Genomic DNA, 23,257 nt, shown 5'->3' on the forward strand with positions numbered 1-23,257 from the left:
TACAGGAGTGCGTTCCTTACAGAGTTCAGAAGTGTACTGTGTACAGAGTGCAACCCAACCCCCCTCCCCCAAAGCTTTCTCTTATCTCTCTCTCCTACCTTGCCTGGCTCTATACCCCCCTGTGTAGGCAGCTAGTACAGAATCACAGTGGGGGAGATTCAGATAGAGATACGACGCCGTATCTCCTGATACGCCGTCGTATCTCTGAGATCCGACAGTCTGATCTATGCGACTGATTCATAGAATCAGGTTCCGCATAGATCTCCCTTAGATCCGACAGGTGTAAGTGACTTACACTGTCAGATCTTAGGCTCCGGCCGCTAGGTGGCGCTTCCATTTGTATACGCGACGAATATGCAAATGAGGAGATCCGCCGATTCAGAAACTAAGGCCCGCCCGTCGCTTTTTTTTTACGTCGTTTGCGTTCGGCTTTTTCCGGCGGATAGTTACCCCTGCTCTATGCGGCGTATCCAATGTTAAGTATGGCCGTCGTTCCCGCGCCGAGTTTTGAATTTTTACGTCGTTTGCGCAAGTCGATTCAGAATACGGGCGGACGCAAGTTACGATAACGCCGAAACCAATGACGTCCTTGCGGCGTAAATTCGAGCATGCGCACTGGGAAAAATCGTGGCGGGAGCATGCGCACTACAATCGGCGCGGGGACGCGCCTGATTTAAATAATACACTCCCCCTAGCCGCGGAATTTGAATTCTGCCGGGGGATTTACGATCCGCCGGCGCAAGTTTCGAGGTAAGTGCTTTCTGAATACTGCGCTAGCCTCTCAAAATTGCGCCGGCGGATCGTAAATCAGATAGATTACGCGGATCTAAAGATCCGCTAATCTATCTGAATCTACCCCAGTGTATTTATAAATATGCAAAGTAGTTGGGGGGAAGCTTCAGAATAGCAAAGATGTTTTTATTACAAATTATGTGAGCGGACTGCAGTTCCTCTTTAAAACCAGGACTGGGAAGGACTAAAGTTAAAACAATGAAGTCAGAGTAATCTGTAATTAATATAAGATGATCTGTGATAGTAATCATTTTTTTTCCATCCTCAGTTTCTCTGCACCGTCATCGCCATCCTGCTGCATTATTTTTTCCTGTCCACCTTCTCCTGGCTGTTTGTTGACGAGCTTCACATCTACCGCATGCAGACCGAAGTAAGGAACATAAACTTTGGTGCCATGAGATTTTACCACGCCATTGGTTGGGGTGTCCCCGCCATAATCACAGGTAAGCTGCACTTAATTAGGGGCTGTAAAATATAAAACTATCTAAAGGGAAACTTCCGCTATGGGTGGATCTTGGTGGGCTAATTCTCCCCCTACTTCTTATTATATGTCTTTGCCATTTCATTAGTGAGGCGCCAGGGGGCTCCTGTCAACACGCTGTTGTTGTTCCAGAGTAGAGATGAGCTTGAGCGTCTTCTAAATTCATCTTTAACGCAAACTCCTGCTTTTTTTTGTACCCCAATGAGGTGCAGTCGGGGTCATTCCCTACTCTGCAGCTCTCTTGGCAGCGTTGAAAGTGTTTTGTTATATCTGTTTGATAAGTGCAATAAAATGCCTGCTGATCCTGCCAAACATGAAGTAACCTCATAGCTTCCTGTGTTGTCACCAGGGGAGGGGGGGGACAGGGTGGAAATCTCCCCCCGGGCTGGTGACACTATGCACAGCCACCGGCCGCCACTACCAAATACTGTTTTTGCAGAGCAGGAATATGCCTGCTGAAGCTCTGTTAACACAGGTCACGGCCGCTGCTCACCTCCCACTGTGCAGCCGTGCCTGTGTCAGCTCTGAGGTAGATGGCTGCAGAGCTGAGCTATGTCTCGTCTCACACATAGCTCAGCCTCAGCGCACACCAGCGCTGACATCCCCTTCTCTCTCTGCACAGACACGAGGAGAGATAGAGCTCGTCTGCTCCTCCTCCTTCTGAGGCCCCATACACACGAGAGGATTTATCCGCGGATACGGTCCACTGGACCGTTTCCGCGGATAAATCCTCTCGAGGATTTTGATCCGATGGAGTGTACTCACCATCGGATCGAAATCAGCGCCGAAATCCCATCGCGATGACGTGTAGCGCCGTCGCCACGATGATGACGCGGCGACGTGCGCGACGCTGTCATATAAGGAATTCCACGCGTGGGTCGAATCATTACGACGCATGCGGGGGATTCATTCGGACGGATTGATCCGGTGAGTCTGTACAGACCAGCGGATCAATCCGTTGGGATGGATTCAAGCGGATAGATTTGAAAGCATGTCTTCAAATTTTTATCCGCTGGAAATCCATCCCAGGGGATAAAAATCCGCGGAAACAGATCCGCTGGATCGTACACACCAGGGGATCTATCCGCTGGAGCCGGTCCGTGGATCAATTCCAGCGGATGGATCCTCTCGTGTGTATGGGGCCTCAGTCTGTCCTGCCCACACTCCCTGGGCATGTGTGGGCACTGGACAGGAAGTTTGAACCCAAAAAAGCATCAGACAGCCTGTCCACGCCTCAGCCTCCATCCTGGTAAGCTCTCTAGTCTCTCCTGCGGTAGCAAAAGCAGTCATAAAAACATGTAGCCAAGTATGATACTGGTTTAAAAATGTGTACAACGTTTCCACTGCTGAATCTAGATGAAGTATGATACTGGTATAAAAACGTGTACAACGATACCACTGCTGAATCCAGATGAGGAGGGGTTAACATCAGTGCGTCGGCATGTAGATGTCCCGTGAAGGGAACTATCACAACTCCCAGTGGATGGTTGTAGAATCCCAGGTTGATAGAGGGAAGTGTAACAGCCCTTGCGTGTGGCAGATAGTAAGGTCCCACCGGCATGCAGATATGAAGGCACAGCAAAGGACACGGCAACCCCCGCCGGTGTCCGTGACATCACCGGATCTCCGACGGAACTCCCTGAAGACCCGGAAGCCGGCGGAGAGGTGATTACCGATCCAAAAAATTAACGATTAGTCGAGGAATTAATAGCTAATTTCCACAGCCCTAATTTTTTTTAAATATTAATAGATTTTATTTAATTTTATTAAAATGTTAAATATTTAATAAATTCAAGTATTGGCTCTTCCTTGCAGGCTTGGCGGTGGGACTGGACCCGGAAGGTTATGGAAATCCAGACTTCTGTTGGATCTCGATTTATGATAAACTGGTGTGGAGTTTTGCTGGACCCATCGCCATAGTGATTGTGGTGAATTTTTTTTATTAGTGCAAAACATATTAAAAAAATTCCCCCCAAAGCTGAGACTTTATTACTAACACACCTCTCTATCCTGTTCTCTTTAGCTGAATGGCGCCATGTTTCTTATGGTTGCCAAACTCACCTGCGCGCCCGGACAGAAGGAGGCCAAGAAGACTTCTGTCCTGTAAGTCCTTTCTTTCCGTCCATTTATATTGGCTGTACTATTTTTCTACTGGACATAGCAACCATTCAGATGCTTGTATTTTCTAACCTGTGCCAAAAAAAAAAAAGCAGAAGGGTTCTGATTGGTCAGTTGTGATTCTGAAGAACAGTGGGGCCAAAAGCTCTGTATGTTGCCCAGGGCAACCAAACAGGTTCTTGGAATAATCTCCACTGGAAGGGTGGCCACTGTGGTGTGGATGGTTCAGACTGAAAAAGAAGACCTGTATTTTTTTAACCACTTAAGCCCCGGACCAATATGCTGGCTAAAGACCCAAGGGGTTTTTACAGTTCGGGACTGCGTCGCTTTAACAGACAATTGCGCAGTCGTGCGACGTGGCTCCCAAACAAAATTGGCGTCCTTTTTTCCCCACAAATAGAGCTTTCTTTTGGTGGTATTTGATCACCTCTGCGGTTTTTATTTTTTGCGCTATAAACAAAAATAGAACGACAATTTTGAAAAAAATGCAATATTTTTTACTTTTGCTTATACTAAATATCCCCCAAAAACATATATAAAAAAAAAATTTTCCTCAGTTTAGGCCGATACGTATTCTTCTACCTATTTTTAGTAAAAAAAATCGCAATAATCGTTTATCGGTTGGTTTGCGCAAAATTTATAGCGTTTACAATATAGGGGATAGTTTTTTTGCATTTTTATTTTTTTTATTTTTTTTACTACTAATGGCGGCGATCAGCGATTTTTTTCGTGACTGCGACATTTTGGGCGGACACTTCGGACAATTTTGACACATTTTTGGGACCATTGTCATTTTCACAGCAAAAAATGCATTTAAATTGCATTGTTTATTGTGAAAATGACAGTTGCAGTTTGGGAGTTAAACACAGGGGGCGCTGTAACATTTAGTGTTCACCTAGTGTGTGTTTACAACTGTAGGGGGGTGTGGCTGTAGGACTGACATCATCGATCGAGTCTCCCCTATAAAGGGGATCACTCGATCGATGCGCCGCCACAGTGAAGCACGGGGAAGCCGTGTTTACATACGGCTCTCCCCGTTCTTCAGCTCCGGGGAGCGATCACGACGGAGCGGCTATAAACAAATAGCCGCGCCGTCGTCCCGGATCGCTCCCCGAGGGGACCCGACCTCCGCATGTACCGGGGGGGGGTCCCGATCGGACCCCCCAGCCACGTCAAGCAGAGGACGTACAGGTACGTGATTGTGCCTGTCCGTGCCATTCTGCTGACGTAAATGTACATGAGGAGGTCAGCAAGTGGTTAAAGAGAACCCGTCAGTTTGTCCAATCAGGTTCTATCAAAGGTAGGCCCCCAGCCCCACCCAGTGATACTCGCTTGATACGTCACTCGACGTATAACAAGTTACGCCGACGTAAGTGCAAATGTGCGCCGTCGTATCTGTGCGCCAGACCCACAAACTAATATGCGCCTAAAAACAGGCCACACCCCGCCAACGTATCTTGCTTACGCCGGCGTAGAGTGGGCGCACATTTAGGCTGGGAGCATGGTGCCGCTCCCATTGATTAGCCAATTCAAACATGCAAATGAGGGAAATACGGCGATTCACGAACCTGCGTGTGCCCGACGCAGGCTACGCGAGATGCGCGTAAGTTGTACGTCCGGCGTAAAGTTATTCCCCATAAAGGAGGTGCAACCCGGCAATAGACATGCTCAGGTCTGCGCCAGGGAACACAAACTGGTGTATTGTGCGTTGGGCGTGTGTCTGGCTGGGCGTACGTTATGTTCACGGCGTACGCGGTGATCCGGCGTAGCTTAGGCAGTTTTGCCGGTGTGGTTGTGAGCAGGCGCATGGGGGTGCGTCCACGTCACGGCGCATGCCCAGTTCGTGATACGTACCTGTGTGGCGCTTGGCCCATCATTTGCATGGGGTCACGCCTCATTTGCATGGGTTCACGCCCACTTCCACCTACGCCGACGTGCGCCTTCGAAACCCACGCCACGCTGGCGCGGCGTTGGGAGCACTGGCTTGCTGAATGCAATGCATGCCTCTCTGCGCTGCGTTGGCGTAGCGTACAGTGGTTACTCTACGGCGGCGCAATGTGCGCCCTGCTCTCTGTGAATCTGAGCCATCATGTTCCCCTCAATAGGCAAAGTGTATTAATTTTCTTTTTTTACTAGTAATGGCGGTGATCTGCGATTTTAAGTGGGACTGCGACATTGCGGCGGACAAATCGGACACTTTTGACACATTTTTGGGATCAGTGGGGTAGATTCAGAGAGCAATTACGCCGGCGTATCCATAGATACGCCGCGTAATTGCTAAGTAGCGCCGGCGTATCTACTTTCTGTATTCAGAAAGCTCGATACGCCGACTTTAGCCTAAGATACGACTGGCATAAGTCTCTTACGCCGTTGTATCTTAGGGTGCATTCTGACGCTGGCCACTAGGTGGCGCTCCCATAGATGTCAGCGTAGAGTATGCTAAATTACATACTTACGCCGATTCACGAACGTACGTGCGCCCAGCGGTAGTTTTTTTACGTCGTTTGCGTACGTCGTAAGGCTGCTCCTGCTATTAGGAGGCGCAGCCAATGTTAAGTATTGACGTCATTCCCGCGTCGCGATTTGAAAATTTTACGTCGTTTGCGTAAGTCGTCCGTAAATGGCGCTGGACGCCATTTACGTTCACGTTGATACCAATGACGTCCTTGCAACGTCAATTACCGCAATGCACGTCTGGAAATTTTAGGGACGGCGCATGCGCAGTACGTTCGGCGCGGGAACGCGCCTAATTTAAATGATCCACGCCCCCTACAGGATCATTTGAATTACGCGTGCTTACGCCGGCACCTTTTACGCTACGCCGCCGCAACTTTATAGGCAAGTGCTTTGTAAATCAAGCACTTGTCCATAAAACTTGCGGCGGCGTAACGTAAATTTCATACGTTACACCGCCGCAGTTTTACGCGCCCCTACCGGAATCTACTCCATTGACATTTATAAAGCGATCAGTGCTATAAAAATGCACTGATTACAGTGTAAATGTCACTGGCAGGGAAGGGCTTAACACTAGGGGGCGATCAAGGGGTTAAATGTGTTCCCTAGTTAGTTTTTTCTTACCGTATGGGGATGGGACTGACTGGGGGAGGAGACATATCGCTGTTCCTACTTACTAGGAACAAACGATCTGTCTCCTTTTCTCCTGACAGAAAAAGGATTTGTGTGTTTACACACACAAATCCCCGTCCTGGCTCTCGTGCCCGCGATCGCAGGTGACCGGAGGCGATCGCACCCGCGGGCCACGCGCATCGGGTCCCCCACTGTGCGCGCCTCCGGTGGCTCTTAAAGGAGACAACTCACTAATAGCGGTGTTTTGCGCACACGTGCCATTTTGCCACAGTATATCGGTGTGAGTGGCTATGAATTGCATTACCAATTTGGCAACTTGGATGTCTTCAATGTCTCTTTTATGTATCTATTGAGCATGTATGTTCTGTATTGGGATGTCTGTGTTGTGTGTGTGTGTGTGTGTGTGCAATTACATACATGTGGAGATACCACAGCCAGTAAGGTAGGTAGTTGTTTCTTTTTTTAAGGAATGATTCATGTTATTTAAAGTGAATAATAATGTATACTTATTATATAGATGGGATCCCCATCCATGATTGTATTTCTGTTTGTGTTAAAGGGGTTTTCCACCTTCAGGTGACTTTATTCTTCTGTTTGTATAGCCAATCTGTACCTTTAACCACTTCCAAACCGCCGTACGTCTTTATACGGCCTAACTTTAAAGATGGATATCTCGGTAACGGCAGCAGCTGCTGCCACAACCGAGGTATCTATCTTTAGTGTCAGCGGTTCTGTTAACGATAACGGCGGTCTCCGTGGCGGATTCGCCGCGAGATCGCCGTTATCGGCGGCGGGAGAGGGGCCCCCCCTCCCGCGCCCTCCGCCGCTTACCGGAGCCGTCGGTAGCGGCGGAGGAGATCGGTGCGTTCGGCTGGTGACTGGGGACGAGACTGAAGGAAAAATCTCCTTCGCCCGTCCCCATAGCTCTGCTGGGCGGAAGTGACGTCAAAACGTCAGTCCCGCCCAGCCTCTTAAAGAAACATTTTTTTTTTTGTCATTTGAAAAAATTACAGTTTCAATTTTTTTTTTTTGCATTTTAGTCTAAATATGAGATCTGAGGTCTTTTTGACCTGTCGTGCTTTTTTCTATTACAAGGGATGTTTACATTCCTTGTAATAGGAATAAAAGTGATAATTTTTTTTTTTCCAGTGTAAAAAATAAAATAAATTAAAATAAGAAAAAAAAAAAAAGATTTTAAAGCGCCCCGTCCCGACGAGCTTGTGCGCAGAAGCGAACGCATATGCGAGTAGCGCCTGCATATAAAAACGGTGTTCAAACGACACAAGTGAGGTATCGCCGCGATCGTTAGAGTGAGAGCAATAATTATAGCCCTAGGCCTACTCTGTAACTCAAAAAATGCAACCTATAGAATTTTTTAAACGTCGCCTATCGAGATTTTTAAGGGTAAAAGTTTGACGCCATGCCACGAGCGGGCACAATTTGTAAGCGTGACATGTTGGATACGATTTTACTCGGCGTAACATTATCTTTCACAATATATAAAAAAATTGGGCCAAATTTATTGCTGTCTTATTTTTTAATTAAAAAAAGTGTTTTTTTTTTTCAAAAAAAGTGCGCTTGTAGGACCGCTGCGCAAATATGGTGTGACAAAAAGTATTGCAATGATCGCCATTTTATTCTCTAGGGTGTTAGAAAAAAATAAATATATGATGTTTGGGGGTTTTAAGTAATTTTCTAGCAAAAAAAACTGTTTTAGTCTTGTAAACACCAAATCTGAAAAACACCCTAGGGCCCCATACACACGGGAGGATTTATCCGCGGATACAGTCCAGCGGACCGTTTCCGCGGATAAATCCTCTCGAGGATTTCAGCGGATTTTCATGCGATGGAGTGTACACACCATCTGGCGATGACGTGTCGCGCCGTCGCCGCGATTATGACGCGGCGACGTGCGCGACGCTGTCATATAAGGAATTCCACGCATGCGTCGAATCATTACGACGCATGTGGGGGATCCCTTCGGACGGATGGATCCGGTGAGTCTATACAGACCAGCGGATCCATCCGTTGGGATGGATTCCAGCAGATGGATTTGTTCTGCATGTCAGCGAATATTCGATCTGCTGGAATCCATCCCAGGGGATAAAAATCCGCGGAAACAGATCCGCTGGCGTGTACACACCATAGGATCTATCCGCTGAAACCCATTCGCTGGGATTTTTCAGCGGATGGATTCTATCGTGTGTATGGGGCCAAAGTAGAGAAGTGGTTAAAGCAGACTTGCCAGCTAACTAGCTAGGTTCACTTATTTAAGGTGCCCCTCATCTCCCCACATCCCTAAAAAAAAAAAAAAGTATAAAGGTATTTGTGGAAGGAAGAACTATTTATATAACATACAGTGGAGCCTTGGATTACGAGCATAATCTGTTTCAGGAGAATGCTTGTAATCCAAAGTACTAGCATATAAAAGCGAGTTTCCCCATAGAAGTCAATGGAAAAGAAAAAAATGAGTGCAATACCGCATGTGGCCAGAGTTGGGGGGGGGGGGGGCACTGGAGAGCCTCAGAAATGATCAGAAAGGCCTGAGGACAGCTTAGCTGAACTCGGAAAACCTCAAAAAGGCTTGTGAACTGAGTATTTCCGAGGTTTTAACAAACGCTTTAATTGTACTAGAAATGAAATAGCTCCATTTTTGTATATTTCGAAAATTCTGCTTTAAAGTGATCTGGAAGTGGAACACCCCTTTAAGTAGCCTCCTGCTCCCTGCATGCTCCGGAATGTATTCCCTGTTGGTGGAAATACAGAAGATATGTAGCGGTGTTCTCTTTTCCTTGTGTAATCTGTATGTCTGTTCTCTCTGCACCCTTCTTCCTGTCTCCCTGTAGCATGACTTTGCGAAGTTCCTTCATTCTCCTCCTGTTAATCAGCACTACCTGGCTTTTCGGTCTGCTGGCTGTTAATAACAGCATTTTGGCCTTTCACTACCTCTATGTTCTCCTCTGCAGCCTGCAGGTAAAAAATACTTCCTATTTCTGAAGGCACTGTGTTAATTTTAAAGGGTCACTTCATCCTACATCAATATTTTATTAAAGGGTAGATCCTTGTAGCTTGAATCACCCGCTGGATCATATGATCTCCCGAGAAATTCAACAGCGAGGTTTTCCACGCCAAACTGCCACTGCAGGAAAAGGACGCTGCAGGTGGGCGGAGTTGGGAAAGGAAGGAACGTATATGGACAGCCGCACTCCAGTAAGTCTAAAAAAGACGTGCCCTTTATTGGGTAAAAAGAAAATGCACTACAAAAATCAGCATACAGTGGGAAATTAACAGCTGACGCGTTTCACATTGAACCTCAATGCTTAGTCATAGCTATATGCTGTATGCTGTTTTTTGTAGTGCATTTTCTTTTTACCCAATAAAGGGTACGTCTTTTTTAGACTTACAGGAGTGCGGCTGTCCATATACGTTCCTTCCTTTGCATGCTTTGTGCATTGCCGGCACCCGTTGGTTCCTGAGTGGACAGTGATTGCCTTAGGTGTGCTCACCTGGAGCGGCAGTTTTTCCTATCTGGGCGGAGTTGGGAACCCAGTTGCAGATATCTAATTGCCAAATTCCTTAAAGGAGGTGGATGGTGATCCAAGCTACACATTGCACATTATTAGCCTTGAGTGTACTGACACATTTAGGTACAGGCATGTTTCTGAAATTTGTGTACTGACACATTTAGGTATAGTCATGTTTCTGAAATTTGTGTACTGACACATATAGGTACAGGCATGTTTCTGAAATTTAAAGTGTAGCCATCACTCAAGATGGAGGCAGCCATGTTCTGGACAAGAAAAACAACCGATGCATTTATTACAGTGAATCCCCAAAAATAAGCCCGGTTCTTAAGCCGCATACACACGACCATTTTTCACGACGGGAAAAAATAGAGCAGGTCCTAAATTTTTAATGCCCATTTTTCACGTCGAAAAATGCTCTGGAGCCCACACACGACACGTTTTTAATGACCAATTTAACCACTTAAGACCCGGGCCATTATGCAGGTTAAGGACCTTGCCACTTTTTGCGATTCGGCACTGCGTCGCTTTAACTGACAATTGCGCGGTCGTGCGACGTGGCTCCCAAACAAAATTGGCGTCCTTTTTTCCCCACAAATAGAGCTTTCTTTTGGTGCTATTTGATCACCTCTGCGGTTTTTATTTTTTGCGCTATAAACAAAATTAGAGCAACAGTTTTGAAAAAAAATGCAATATTTTTTACTTTTTGCTATATTAAATATCCCCCAAAAATATATATATAAATTTTTTTTTTCCTGAGTTTAGGCCGATACGTATTCTTCTACCTATTTTTGGTAAAAAATACGCAATAAGCGTTTATCGATTGGTTTGCACAAAATTTATAGCGTTTACAAAATAGGGGATAGTTTTATTAAATTTTTATTAATAATTTTTTTTTTTTTACTACTAATGGCGGCGATCAGCGATTTTTTTTTCCGTGACTGCGACATTATGGCGGACACATCGGACAATTTTGACACATTTTTGGGACCATTGTCATTTTCACAGGCAAAAAGTGCTATAAAAATGCATTGTTTACTGTGAAAATGACAATTGCAGTTTAGGAGTTAACCACTAGGGGGCGCTGTAGGGGTTACGTGTGACCTCATATGTGTTTCTAACTGTAGAGGGGCGGGGCTGGACGTGTGACGTCATTGATCGTCTTTCCCTATATCAGGGAACAGACGATTGCAAGTCCCGCCGTTTTGCTATAAAATGTAGATTATGTATCTCCCATTTTGCAGGTAAGAACATTCCCGTAAGAATCGTACTGAATATTCTGTCAATGTTGACAACTGAGACGTTGTATCGTTTTTTTACATTCTGTCCCATCGCTCTTCCAATAGGGTGTGGCCATGCTGGTTATCTTCTGTGTCCTCAATGAGGAATTCCAGGAAGTGTGGAAGGTTGTATGTTTCGGCAAGAAAGGGTCGGGAGAGGAGGCGGCGAGACAAGCTCCAATGGGGGTAAGGCTATAGTACTTATAATCTATAATGGGAATACTGTGCAGACGGACTGAGCTGTCGCCGACCACTCTCGGTCATGGCTTCTGACAGGGCCGCCATCAGGAGTTTTGGGGCCCCTTACACAGCTTCAGGCATGGGCCCCCTGGAGCAGGGGAGGGGGGTGCCGCGAATTGAGAGGCTGGGGGGGCTGCCGCCGTGAATTAAGGTCGGTGGTGCTTTGGGTGCTGACGAACAAAAAAAAGGGGGATGTCATCCGGGGCCCTGGGGACCACTGGGCCCCCTAGAGGTTGGGGGGGGGCTTTGGGTGCTGACGAAAAAAAGAAATGCCAACCTGGGGCCCTGGGGATCACTGGGCCACTTAGAGGTCAGGGTGGGGGGGGGGGGGCTTTGGGTGCTGACAAAAAAATTATTTAAAAGATAAAAAAAAGGGGGGGTGCCATCCTGACCCCTGGGGACCACCGGGCCCCTTACAGGTGTACTGCCTGTACCCCCCCCCCCCCTGATGGAGGCCCTGGCTTCTGATAAGGCATCAGTGGGATGGGCTGCCAATCATGTGACCGTTGTCAGAGTTAATCACAGCGATCACATGATAAATAAGACAGTACAGCTGGCCCTCTTGCTCGTCAGGTGCCTGGGCCCCTCTTTCGAGCTAATGGGGACCGGGCCCACTACAGGAGGGCCGGCTGTACTGCCTTTTTAGTGGCCCTGGCTGTTAACCACCCCTGTGGCATTTCTGAAAATGTCAGTAGTAATTCTAGTTCACAACACAAGTATTTACGTAGCTGAAATTGTCCGTATCTGAAACTAATTATAATAATTTCTTTCCTATATGCTTTTATTTAGGGTCCAAATGCCTACAATAACACTGCATTGTTTGAGGAGAGCGGTTTAATCCGGATCACTTTAGGAGCTTCCACTGTGTCTTCTGTCAGCAGTGTCCGCACAGCGCGCACCCACTCCAGCCACAGGCCATATCTAAGGTAAGTTGTATGCAAGGTGCCACCATTTATTCTAAGCTAGCAGAACAAAGCATGAGCCTTTTTTAACCACTTCCTGACCGCCCACCACAAATCCACTGCGGCAGGCGACCGCCCTGTGCCAGATCATGTACCTAGTATGTGATCTGACACTTCCAGGCCTGGGACGGGCATGCGACCTGCTCCCACTGTGATCACACACATCGGGAGCCCAGCAGTGGGTATCACGGACTCAATGCCACTTAAGCGGTAAACAGGCAGAACGGTGATCTCCCTATGTAAACATGGCAGATTGCCTTTCTGTCAGTAGGGAAGGTGCGACGTGGCTCCCAAGCAAAATTGGCGTCCTTTTTTTCCCCACAAATAGAGCTTTATTTTGGTGGTATTTGATCACCTCTGCGGTTTTTATTTTTTGCGCTATAAACAAAAATAGAGCGACAATTTTTTAAAAAATTCAATATTTTTTACTTTTTGCTACAATAAATATCCCCCAAAAATATATATATAAAAAAAAAAATTCCTCAGTTTAGGCCGATACGTATTCTTCTACCTGTTTTTGGTGAAAAAAATCGCAATAAGCGTTTATCAGTTGGGTTGCGCAAAATTTATAGCGTTTACAAAATAGGGGATAGTTTTATTGCATTTTTATGATTTTTTATTTTTTTACTACTAATGGCGCCGATCAGCGATTTTTTTCGTGACTGCGACATTATGGCGGACACTTCGGACAATTTTGACACATTTTTGGGACCATTGTCATTTTCACAGCAAAAAAATGCATTTAAAATGCATTTTTTATTGTGGAAATGCCAGTTGCAGTTTGGGAGTTAACCACAGGGGGCGCTGTAGGGGTTATGTGTGACCTGAAGTGTGTCTACAACTGTAGGGGGGTGTGGCCGTAGGTGTGACGTCATCGATTGTGTCCCCCTATAAAAGGGATGACACGATCGATGCTGCCGCCACAGTGAAGAACGGGGAAGCTGTGTTTACACGGCTCTCCCCGTTCTTCAGCTCCGGGGACCGATTGCGGGACTCCAGCGGCGATCGGGTCCGCGAGTCCCGCGGTCACAGAGCTTCGGACCGGTGCCCGCGACCCCACGGCTGGGCTTAAAGGACAACGTACCTATACGTTGATGTGCCCAGCCGTGCCATTCTGCCGACGTATATCGGCATGAAGGGGTCCTTAAGTGGTTAAGACGTATGGGCGGAAGTGACGTTTTGACGCTGCTTCCGCCCTGCTATGTTATGGAGACGGGTGGGGGCCATCTTGCCCTCACTCGTATTAATGACAAGCCACGGACAGGACCCGATCGCCTCCACCGTTACCGAGATATCCCTCTTCATATAGAGGACGTGTATATAGTCATGCGCAGGTCCTTAAGCGGTTAACATTCTTTTCTTTGCTTATTTTCAGGGAAAACATTGCCGCTCGCAAGGGATCAGCCAAGGACCAAAGTTTGCTCAGTCATCCCACCGGCCCTACCGACCTAGATGTAGCCATGTTTCATCGAGACGCAGGAGGAGGTAAACACAGTCGCTGATGGCCTCTTGTAAAGAGATGTATTATCTGTTCGTAATTGTTGGAGGTGCTAAAAAGAGGACATGTTGCCATTGGCACCCAGTTAGCTTCTTTCTGACCTGTCCACATTTTTTCAAGGAGAATGAACCTGATTGCTAACATTAGTTAATGACTTATTATTAGTATATCATATACCGTGTTTCCCCAAAAATAAGCTGGGTCTTATATTAATTTTGGCAACAAAAGACACAGTAGGGCTTATTTTCGGGGTAGGTCTTACCATGTAATGTGCTGTCTTCTCCTCCCCTCTCTCTCTCTCTGGAAACCCCCAGAAGGAACTGAGTTCAAATGCTTGTAAAATCTTATAATCCACTCTATTACTGTAGTATATAATGTACAATGTGTGTGTTTCTGTAATATAATTGCACCAAATACCTTCATTATCGCCCCGCTCTGCGCTTCAGTGACCCGCAGGAAATCCCTTTCCCGCAATTATATTAAAGAAACTCACACATTGTGCATTATATAATACTGTAATAGAGAGGATTGTAGGATTTTACAAGCATTTTAAACTAGGGCTTATTTTCGGGGTAGGGCTTATATTGTAGCCCTCCTGGAAAATAACACTAGTAGCTGGATTCAGGTAGGGCGGCTCACTTTTGAGTGCTGTATTCACAAAGCACTTGCCTCCTGAGTTACGGCGGCGTAGCGTAAATGGTCCGGCGTAACCGCGCCTAATTAAAATGTGGATGGGGGGGCATGTTTTATGTAAATTACTCGTGACCCGACGTGATTGACGTTTTTTACAAACGGCGCATGCGCCGTCCGTGGACATATCCCAGTGTGCATTGCTCCAAAGTACACCGCAAGGACGTATTGGTTTCGACGTGAATGTAAATGACGTCCAGCCCCATTCACGGACGACTTACGCAAACGACGTAAAATTTTCAAAATTTGACGCAGGAACGACGTCCATAAACATTGGCTAGGCCAGCTTTTTGTTCGACTAACTTTACGCCGGAAAACGCCTTACGTAAACGGCGTATCTTTACTGCGACGGGCAAGCGTACGTTCGTGAATAGGCGTATCTCGCTGATTTACGCCTTCTTGGCGTAAATCAGCGTTCACGCCCCTAGCGGCCAGCGGAACTAGACAGCTAAGATACGACGGCGCAGGCAATCGTATATTATCTACATTTAAGTGTATCTCAATTTGAGAATACACTTAAATGTACGACGGCTTAGATTCAGAGTTACGATGGCGTATCTACTAATACGCCGGCATAAACGTCTCTGAATCTGGCTATAGGTCTTATTTTTGGGGGAAACACGGTAGTGTAAGCTCTGTTTTCCAGTTCTCCTAAATCTGCTGGAAATTTGATCTCCCTAGGGCAAGATTCAGACTCAGACAGTGACCTGTCACTGGATGAGGATCGCAGCCTGTCCATCCCCTCGTCAGAGAGTGAAGAAAATGTCCGCCCTCGTGGCAGGTTTCAGCGTCAGTTTAAAAGAGCGGCTCACAGCGAGAGGCTACTCACCAACCCATCTAGTCACAGCCCGAAAGGTAAATCCACCAGGTGAAATGCAGAATCTCCATTCCAAAGTCTTCAGTTTCTGAGTCTATTGTATCCTGATTTTATAATAGTTCTTAAAAATTGCTGAAGCAGTGAAGGATATTTCTCGGGCAACTCCTAGAGACGTATTTAAAAAGGTGAACCTCACAATTGGTGTCAAGAAGAAAAGGATTTTGGCAACCACATCTTGAATACTGGATTTAAAATACTTTGTGAGAGAAACTGGTGCACTATCCCTTTAAATAAAGTGCTTTTAACATGTGCGAAGTGTTAAATAAAAAATGTGAAATGATTGCATACAAATACACCACAAAGAATCCTCTACATAACACATTTCACACATATATAAAATGCAGGGCGATGAAGGCAGGATCAAATAAAAATCACTTTTAAGCATTGATAAGAGGAGATTAACATGTACAAATATATAAGGGGTCCATATAGTGAACTTGGTGTTGAGTTATTCACTTTAACCACTTGCCTACTGGGCACATACACCCCCTTCCTGCCCAGACAAACTTTTAGCTTCCGGCACTGCGTCGTTTTAACTGACAATTGCGCGGTCGTGCGACGTGGCTCCCAAACAAAATTTTACGTCCTTTTTTTCCCACAAATAGAGCTTTATTTTGGTGGTATTTGACCGCCTGTGCGGTTTTTGTTTTTGGGCTATAAACAAAAAAAGAGCGTACATTTTGAAAAAAAACACAAGGGGCCATATTCTTATACATCTAAGGCGGCGGAACGTATGTACTTTACGTTACTCCGCCGCAAGTTTAAGTGGCAAGTGCCTGATTCACAAACCACTTACCTGTAAACTTGCGGCGGCGTCGCGTAAAGTCCACCCGCGCAAGCCATCCTAATTCAAATGATCCTGGCAGGGGGCGTGGATCATTTAAATTAGGCGCGCTCCCGCGCCGATCGTAATGCGCATGCTCCGTCGGGTAAATTACCCGACGTGCATTGCGCTAAATGACGTCTCACGGACGTCATTTGTTTTGACTGTAACGTAAATGGCGTCCAGCGCCATTCACGGACGACTTACGCAAACGACGTTAAATTTTGAAATTTCGACGCGGGATCGACGGCCATACTTAACATTGAGTACGCCACCTAGGGGGCATCTTTATCTTTACGCCGCGTATCGCTTACGGAAACGACGTTAAAACACTACGGCGGGCAAGCGTACGTTAGAGAATCGGCGTGACTAGTCATTTGCATATTCTACGCTGACCGCCACCTAGCGGTCAGCGTAAATATTGCAGCCTAAGATACAACGGCGTAAGCCGTCGTATCTTAGGCATGTTTAAGTGTATCTCAGTTTGAGAATACACTTAAACATAGGAAACGGACTTACGTAGGCGTATCTGCTGATACGCCTACGTAACTTGTTTAAGAATATGGCCCAATATTTTTTACTTTTTGCTATAATAAATATCCCATTTAAAAAAAAAAAAAAAATGTTATCTCAGTTTAGGTCGATACGTATTCTTCTACATATTTTTGGTAATAACAAAATAAAATCGCAATAACCGTATAGTGACTGGTTTGCGCAAAAGTTATATTGCCTACAAAATAGGGGACATAATTATGATTTTTTTTTTTTTACTAGGAATGGCGGCGATTTTTTTCGGGACTGCGACATTATAGCGGACACATCGGACACATTTTTGGGACCATTCACATTTATACAGTGAACAGAGCTATAAATATGCATTGATTACTGTATAAATGTGACTGGCAGGGAAGGGGTTAACCACTAGGGGGCAGGGAAGGGGTTAAATGTATAGCCTAGGTAGTGATTCTAACTGTAGGGGGAGGGGGGTGACTGGGGGAGGTGACCGATCTGTTTCCCTATGTACAAGGAAGGGACACAGCATCGGTCTCCTCTCCCTGACAGGACATGGATCTCTGTGTTTACACACAGAGATCCACAGTCCTGCTCAGTTACTGGGCAATCGCGGGTGCCCGGTGGCCATCGCGGCCGCTGGGCATGCGCACTGTGTTCCCAGTAACGGGACGGGTGCGCGCGCCGCTGGCGGTGCGCGTGCACCCCTAGCGGCTTTAAATGACAGGACGTCATATGACGTCCTGTCAGAACAATAGGGTATTCTGCCCGCCGTCATTTGACGGCATGCGGTTGTAAGGAGGTTAAGGTCATCGCAGAGGACAAGGGGGCACTCTTTACATCTAGAGGAAAAGAGATTTCATCTCCAAATACAGAAAGATTTCTTTACAGTAATGCCACGTACACACGATAATTTTTCAGCATTAAAAAAAAAACCGTTGTTTTTCAGCATGTCGAAAAAACAAAGTTTTCCCAACTTCATTATTAAAACAACGTTGCCCACACACCATCGTTTTTAAAAAATTATCTAGCAAAGCGCAGTGACGTACCATGCCTATGACGGCACTCTAAAGGGGAAGTTCCATTCGCCTTGGGGCTGCTTTAGCTGATTCCGTGTTCATAAAAGACGATTCGCGCTTTTCTGTCTGTTACAGCGTGATAAATGTGCTTACTCCGTTATGAACGGTAGTTTTACCAGAACGAGCGCTCCCGTCTCCTAACTTGCTTATGAGCATGCGCAGGTTTTTTACGTAGTTTTAGCCCACACACGATCATTTTTTACAACTCGAAAAACTACATTGTTTAAAACGACGTTAAAAGATTGCAGCATGCTCGAATTTTTTTTGTCGTTTTTCAGAACCTGAAAAATGATGTGAAGCCCACACACCATTTTAAATGACGTTTTTGAAAAACAACGTTTTATTCATGCCGAAAAATGATCGTGTGTACGCGGCATAAGAGCTGTGAAAATGTGGAATAGACTCCCTCCAGAGGTGCCTCTCCGGGGATCAGGAAGGAAATTCTTTGCCTGCAGTAGCAAATTGGAGAATGCTCTGCTGTTGTTTTTTTTTTTTTTTGCCTTCCTCTGGATCAACTGTGGGTGGAGGATTTTGTATATGGGATTGCATCATTATTATTATTATTATTATTATTTTATTTTTTATTTTTTTGGGTTGAACTAGATGGACTTGTCTTTTTTCAACCTAACTATGTAATTAACTAATGTAACTATGTAAGCAGGGCACTGAGGTCAGTATCAAATAAAAATCACTTTTAAGCAGCACACTTACATTGAAGTTCGCATGAAACAGCATGGATAGGGAACACCTGAGACCAAGCAGCTGTGATCAGTGTAAGGCTGCAGGCTTTACTGAGCAAACAGACTGAGAATGAAAGGGCGCCCGTCAGCTCAGGGTATGGATAGTAGCTGCGTCATTCTCAGCCACACACTAGAATGAAGGGGCGCCCGTCAGCTCAGGGTATGGATAGTAGCTGCATCATTCTCAGCCACACACGAGGATGACAGCTGTCAAAATGCCTGGTGGATGTTGGGAGAGGGGGCAACACTAAATAACACCATCTTTTCTCGTAGACATGGACGGCAATGATTTGATGTCTTACTGGCCAGCTCTGGGTGACACAGAGGCCAACTCACTGCAGAAATGGGGCTCTGAAAGAAAACTGGGCCTTGATATCAGCAAGGATGCGGCTAACAATAACCAACCGGACCTGACCAGTGGCGACGAACATTCTCTGACGTCTCAAAGACAGAGAAAAGGTCAGTGGGTTGTATACTAATAAAGAACTTAGAATTACTGCAGCAGCTTTTGGCCGGCCCCTGCGGAACTTCTTTACAATCTACTTTGCACAGGTTCAGCTGCATAACTGTTTTAACTTTCTGATAATGTAGTGAGACAGAAGTTGCCTCCTATTTATTTTGTTGCTATACCTCTGAAAACACTTCCAATAACCAATGTGTGTGCAAGTATGGAGACTAAAGATGTGTAAGGCATTGGAAAATTTTCCATTGGGCATGGCGTGTACAATTATTGCTGCTTAAAGTTGGGAGGAAAGATTTCTACAAATATACTAGATAAAGATATAGGCCCGGATTCACGTAGCACTTACGCCGGCGTATCTCGAGATACGCCGCGTAAGTGTCAATGTGCGCCGTCGTATCTGTGCGCTGTTCCCACAGAACTAGATACGCCTGAAAATAGGCTTCCTACGACCGACGTAAGTTTCCTACGCCGTCGTATCGTGGGCGCATATTTACGCTGGCCGCAAGGGGCGCTCCCATTGATTTACGATTCGAATATGCAAATGAGTGAGATACGCCGATTCACGAACGTACTTGCGCCCGGCGCATTAATATACGCGGTTTACGTAAGTCGTACGTCCGGCGTAAAGTTAAGCCTCATAAAGCAGGTGTAAGTCATGTTAAGGTATGAACCAGGGAACAGCCGTCGTATTTTACGTCGTTTACGTAGTAGTACGTGAATAGGGCTGGGCGTAGGTTACGTTCACGTCGTAGGCAGTGATTCGACGTATCTTAGGGAGTATTTCCGACGTGATTCTGAGCATGCGCACTGGGATGCGTCCACGGGACGGCGAATGCGCCATTCGTTCAGCCCATCATTTGCATGGGGTCACGCTTCATTTAAATGGATCACGCCCACCTTCCACCTACTTTGAATTAGGCCGGCTTACGCCTACGAATTTACGTTACGCCGGCGTAACGTTGGGAGCATTTGCTTTAAGAATACTGTGCTCGCCGCTCTGCGATACGTCAGCGTAACGTATATTCGATACGCTACACCGGCATAACTAAGCACCGCTCTACGTGAATCCGGGCCATAGTGGATTACGGGCATAATCCGTTCCAGGAGAATTTTCGTAATCCAAGCACTCGCATATCAAAGCGAATTTCCCTATTGAAGTCAATGGAAACTAAAATAATTAGTTACGCATTGACTTTAATGGCATGCAATACCGCATGCGGCCAGAGGCGAGGGGCGCCGGAGAGTCCCGGAAAGACCCGAGGACAGTTCGGCTGACCTTGGAAAGACTCCGTTCACAAGCCTTTACGAGGTTTGCCGAGGACAGTCGAACTGCATGATGTAATGCAGGTTTATTGCTCTAATGCATTGAGGTTCCATTAAAAATGAATAGCATCACAACACACTCATGGTTTTGTACTGTGTGTTTGGGTAAAACAAAGGTGGTAATTCTGCCTAAATGCTTATTGGCTAAGTAAGCACAATCTGGGGGTACAGAAACTCAGTGTGGACAGTTTGTAAGGTATTGCCTAATTGTCTGGTTTTATTCCCTCCTAGGCATCCTAAAGAACCGTCTTCAGTACCCGCCGGGCTTGGGTAGGATGACTAATGAATTATCCTGGTATAAAACCTCCACTTTGGGCCACCGGGCAGTCCCTGCTGCCTCCTATGGCAGAATGCATTCTGGGGCTGGCAGCCTTTCTCAACCCACCAGCAGATATTCTTCTCGAGAACAGCTGGACATGCTGATGCGAAAGCAGCTTTCTAAAGAGCACCTAAGCAGGAATAATTCACGGGAGCTTCTGGAAGCTGTACCAAGTAGACACGGCTCCAGGGACCAGCTAGATACTATACCAAGCAGGCACGGCTCAAGAGAGCACCTGGAAATGATCCCAAGTCGACATGGTTCAAGGGAACACTTGGAAAGTATACCAAGTCGGCATGGGTCAAGGGAACATTTAGAGCAATCTGACTTAAGAAACGAAAGGCTGGACATCAATTTGGTGCCAAGGAGGCACGCTTCTAGGGAACATCTAGAAGCGTTACACAACATATATGGGTCAAGAGAGCAGCTTGACCCCGGGCCGGTAAGAGAGCTGTCAAGAGAGTGGGTAAATACACTGCCAAGTCGGCAAGTACCTAAAGAGCGAATGGACTCTATACTTAACCGACAGACTTCTAGGGAACAATTAGATGTCTTGTCTAGGAGACAGCCTTCAAGAGACCAGCTAGCTTCATCTAGGCAACCTTCAAGGGAGCAATTAGACTTTTTATCCAGAAGATCAAATTCCAGAGAACATCTGGACACAGTGCCTAGTACTCAAACCTTAAACGATAACGTAGACCCTCTTTCCAGAAGGCAACTCTCTAGAGATAATTTGGAGACTCTTTCCAAAAGGCTTCCGTCTAGGGACAATCTTCAACCCCTTTCTAGAAGACAGCCTTCCAGAGAAAACCTAGACACTGTTCCCAGTCGCCATCCGTCTACCGAACAGCTAGATATTCTCTCATCAATCCTTGCCTCATTTAACACATCGGTCCTTTCCTCAACGAATCCCACCCAACAGGCAGCCAACCCTCCCGTACAAAACTCCTCAACTCCATCCATGCTGTGCTCCTCCACACCTCATTCTGCAACGTCACACAGCATCTCCGAGATGTCTGCAGATTCTGAGTAAGTGAAATGATCGAAGAATAAAATATAATGTTATGATTTCTGGTCTCCTCGCTTGACTGTTAATGCTAACTTTGTTTTGGATAGAGTCGAGGGACAGTTGTCACCAATACAAGAATAGAGGGGAAATCTTTTATATGTGGAAACATTACACTGGCAACTGTCAGAAGCACCCCCAGTGGTATTTTGAGTAAACCTGGCAAACACCGGCAACCCAGCCATCCCCCGTTTTACTCAACCGAGCCAGTTCACCTGCTCGGCGCGTCCCCGGCGTCCTCTTCTCCACAGAGTCCTGGCGTTGATTGGATAGATTGATAGCAGCGCAGCCATTGGCTGCCGCTGCTGTCAATCAAATCCAATGATGCGGGGGGCGGGGCCAAGTCATACACTCGACGCCGAGTGTATGACCCGGGAGCGCACCAGCTAGGTAACCCCCTCGTGAGATCTCTTCTCCAAGGGGGTTATCTAATGCAGGGAGGAGCCGCAGAGGGACCTCAGACCCCTTCTCTGTCCAGCCCTCTTGGCAGCAGCACAAAACAAGGGGGTGCACTGATGTAAGGGATAGTGGGGGGGATGTTCGACTTCTGGTGGCGGAAGGGCTCTTGACATCTGATGTAAGGTGGGTAGGATGCTGATACAACTGGCCCTTTGAGGGCAACCATAATGCTGATGTGGCCCACAACCAAATGGAGTTTGACACCCCTGCTCTACACCATTATTACGAAGAAACAAGAGGCACTATTATCTAGTTGTAAATTTATGCTTTTGTAGCTATTTTTTTTTCCTTACTATATTTTTTATTCTTTTTTTTTTCCTTCCAGGTTAGTGAGAAATGACGGTCATTCCTGAAAGCCCAACCCGGGAGAGCAACAGAAAGGAAGATACGGCGGACGGCTGCATTTGCAAGCACGCGGTTTACACATTTGCTAGCAAAGGTTTGTAGTCCACCGGGCCGGCCTGAGAGACGTGACCGAGCAGAAGTAGGTCAGAAATCTCAGGTAACCAATTAGCAACAGCACGGAGCCTCTGTGACATCGATGGTGGAATAAAAAAAAAGCCAAGAAAGTGGGTCACTCAGATAGGAAACGACCGCAGTATCTACGATTCAGCCGTAAACCCTCGCTACGGAACATTCCTTTCACGCGATTGTCATCAGGGGAAGAGGAGACATAAAAAAAAATAAACTGAGCAGACTTTTTTTTATACGTTTTGTACGTTTGTAACCAGAGCTTAAGAAAAAGAAAAAAACAAAAAAAAGAATTTCTATCCTTATTTTTAGGAGTTTTAATGTCGATGTCATTCCAATGCAGACACTGCTATTACCGGGGCTACGCAAAAAAAAAATGGAGGAGTTCACGTTTGAGAGAGGGCGCTTGGATGTGAAGATCACGACATGAGATCTAAAGGTTATTATATTCTGGG

The 23,257-nt window shown here is 46.2% G+C and overlaps 1 protein-coding gene across 1 annotated transcript in view; it reads left to right on the plus strand.

Moving 5' to 3' along the window:
- The window catches only part of CELSR3 (cadherin EGF LAG seven-pass G-type receptor 3), a 203,299-nt gene extending 180,414 nt beyond the window's left edge, over window positions 1-22,885 (plus strand). Inside the window, exons 25-35 of the mRNA XM_040358946.1 lie at window positions 1,061-1,235; window positions 3,089-3,201; window positions 3,297-3,376; window positions 9,325-9,451; window positions 11,349-11,468; window positions 12,312-12,448; window positions 13,860-13,969; window positions 15,354-15,527; window positions 18,975-19,160; window positions 20,719-21,835; window positions 22,657-22,885. Of these exons, the coding sequence (XP_040214880.1) occupies window positions 1,061-1,235; window positions 3,089-3,201; window positions 3,297-3,376; window positions 9,325-9,451; window positions 11,349-11,468; window positions 12,312-12,448; window positions 13,860-13,969; window positions 15,354-15,527; window positions 18,975-19,160; window positions 20,719-21,835; window positions 22,657-22,684 (2,367 nt within the window). The 3' untranslated portion in view covers window positions 22,685-22,885. The remainder of the gene's footprint in view (window positions 1-1,060; window positions 1,236-3,088; window positions 3,202-3,296; window positions 3,377-9,324; window positions 9,452-11,348; window positions 11,469-12,311; window positions 12,449-13,859; window positions 13,970-15,353; window positions 15,528-18,974; window positions 19,161-20,718; window positions 21,836-22,656) is intronic.
- The last annotated feature ends 372 nt before the right edge of the window (window positions 22,886-23,257 follow it).

The sequence above is a fragment of the Rana temporaria genome, chromosome 7 (genome assembly GCF_905171775.1).
Source record: "Rana temporaria chromosome 7, aRanTem1.1, whole genome shotgun sequence".
NCBI lineage: Eukaryota > Metazoa > Chordata > Amphibia > Anura > Ranidae > Rana > Rana temporaria.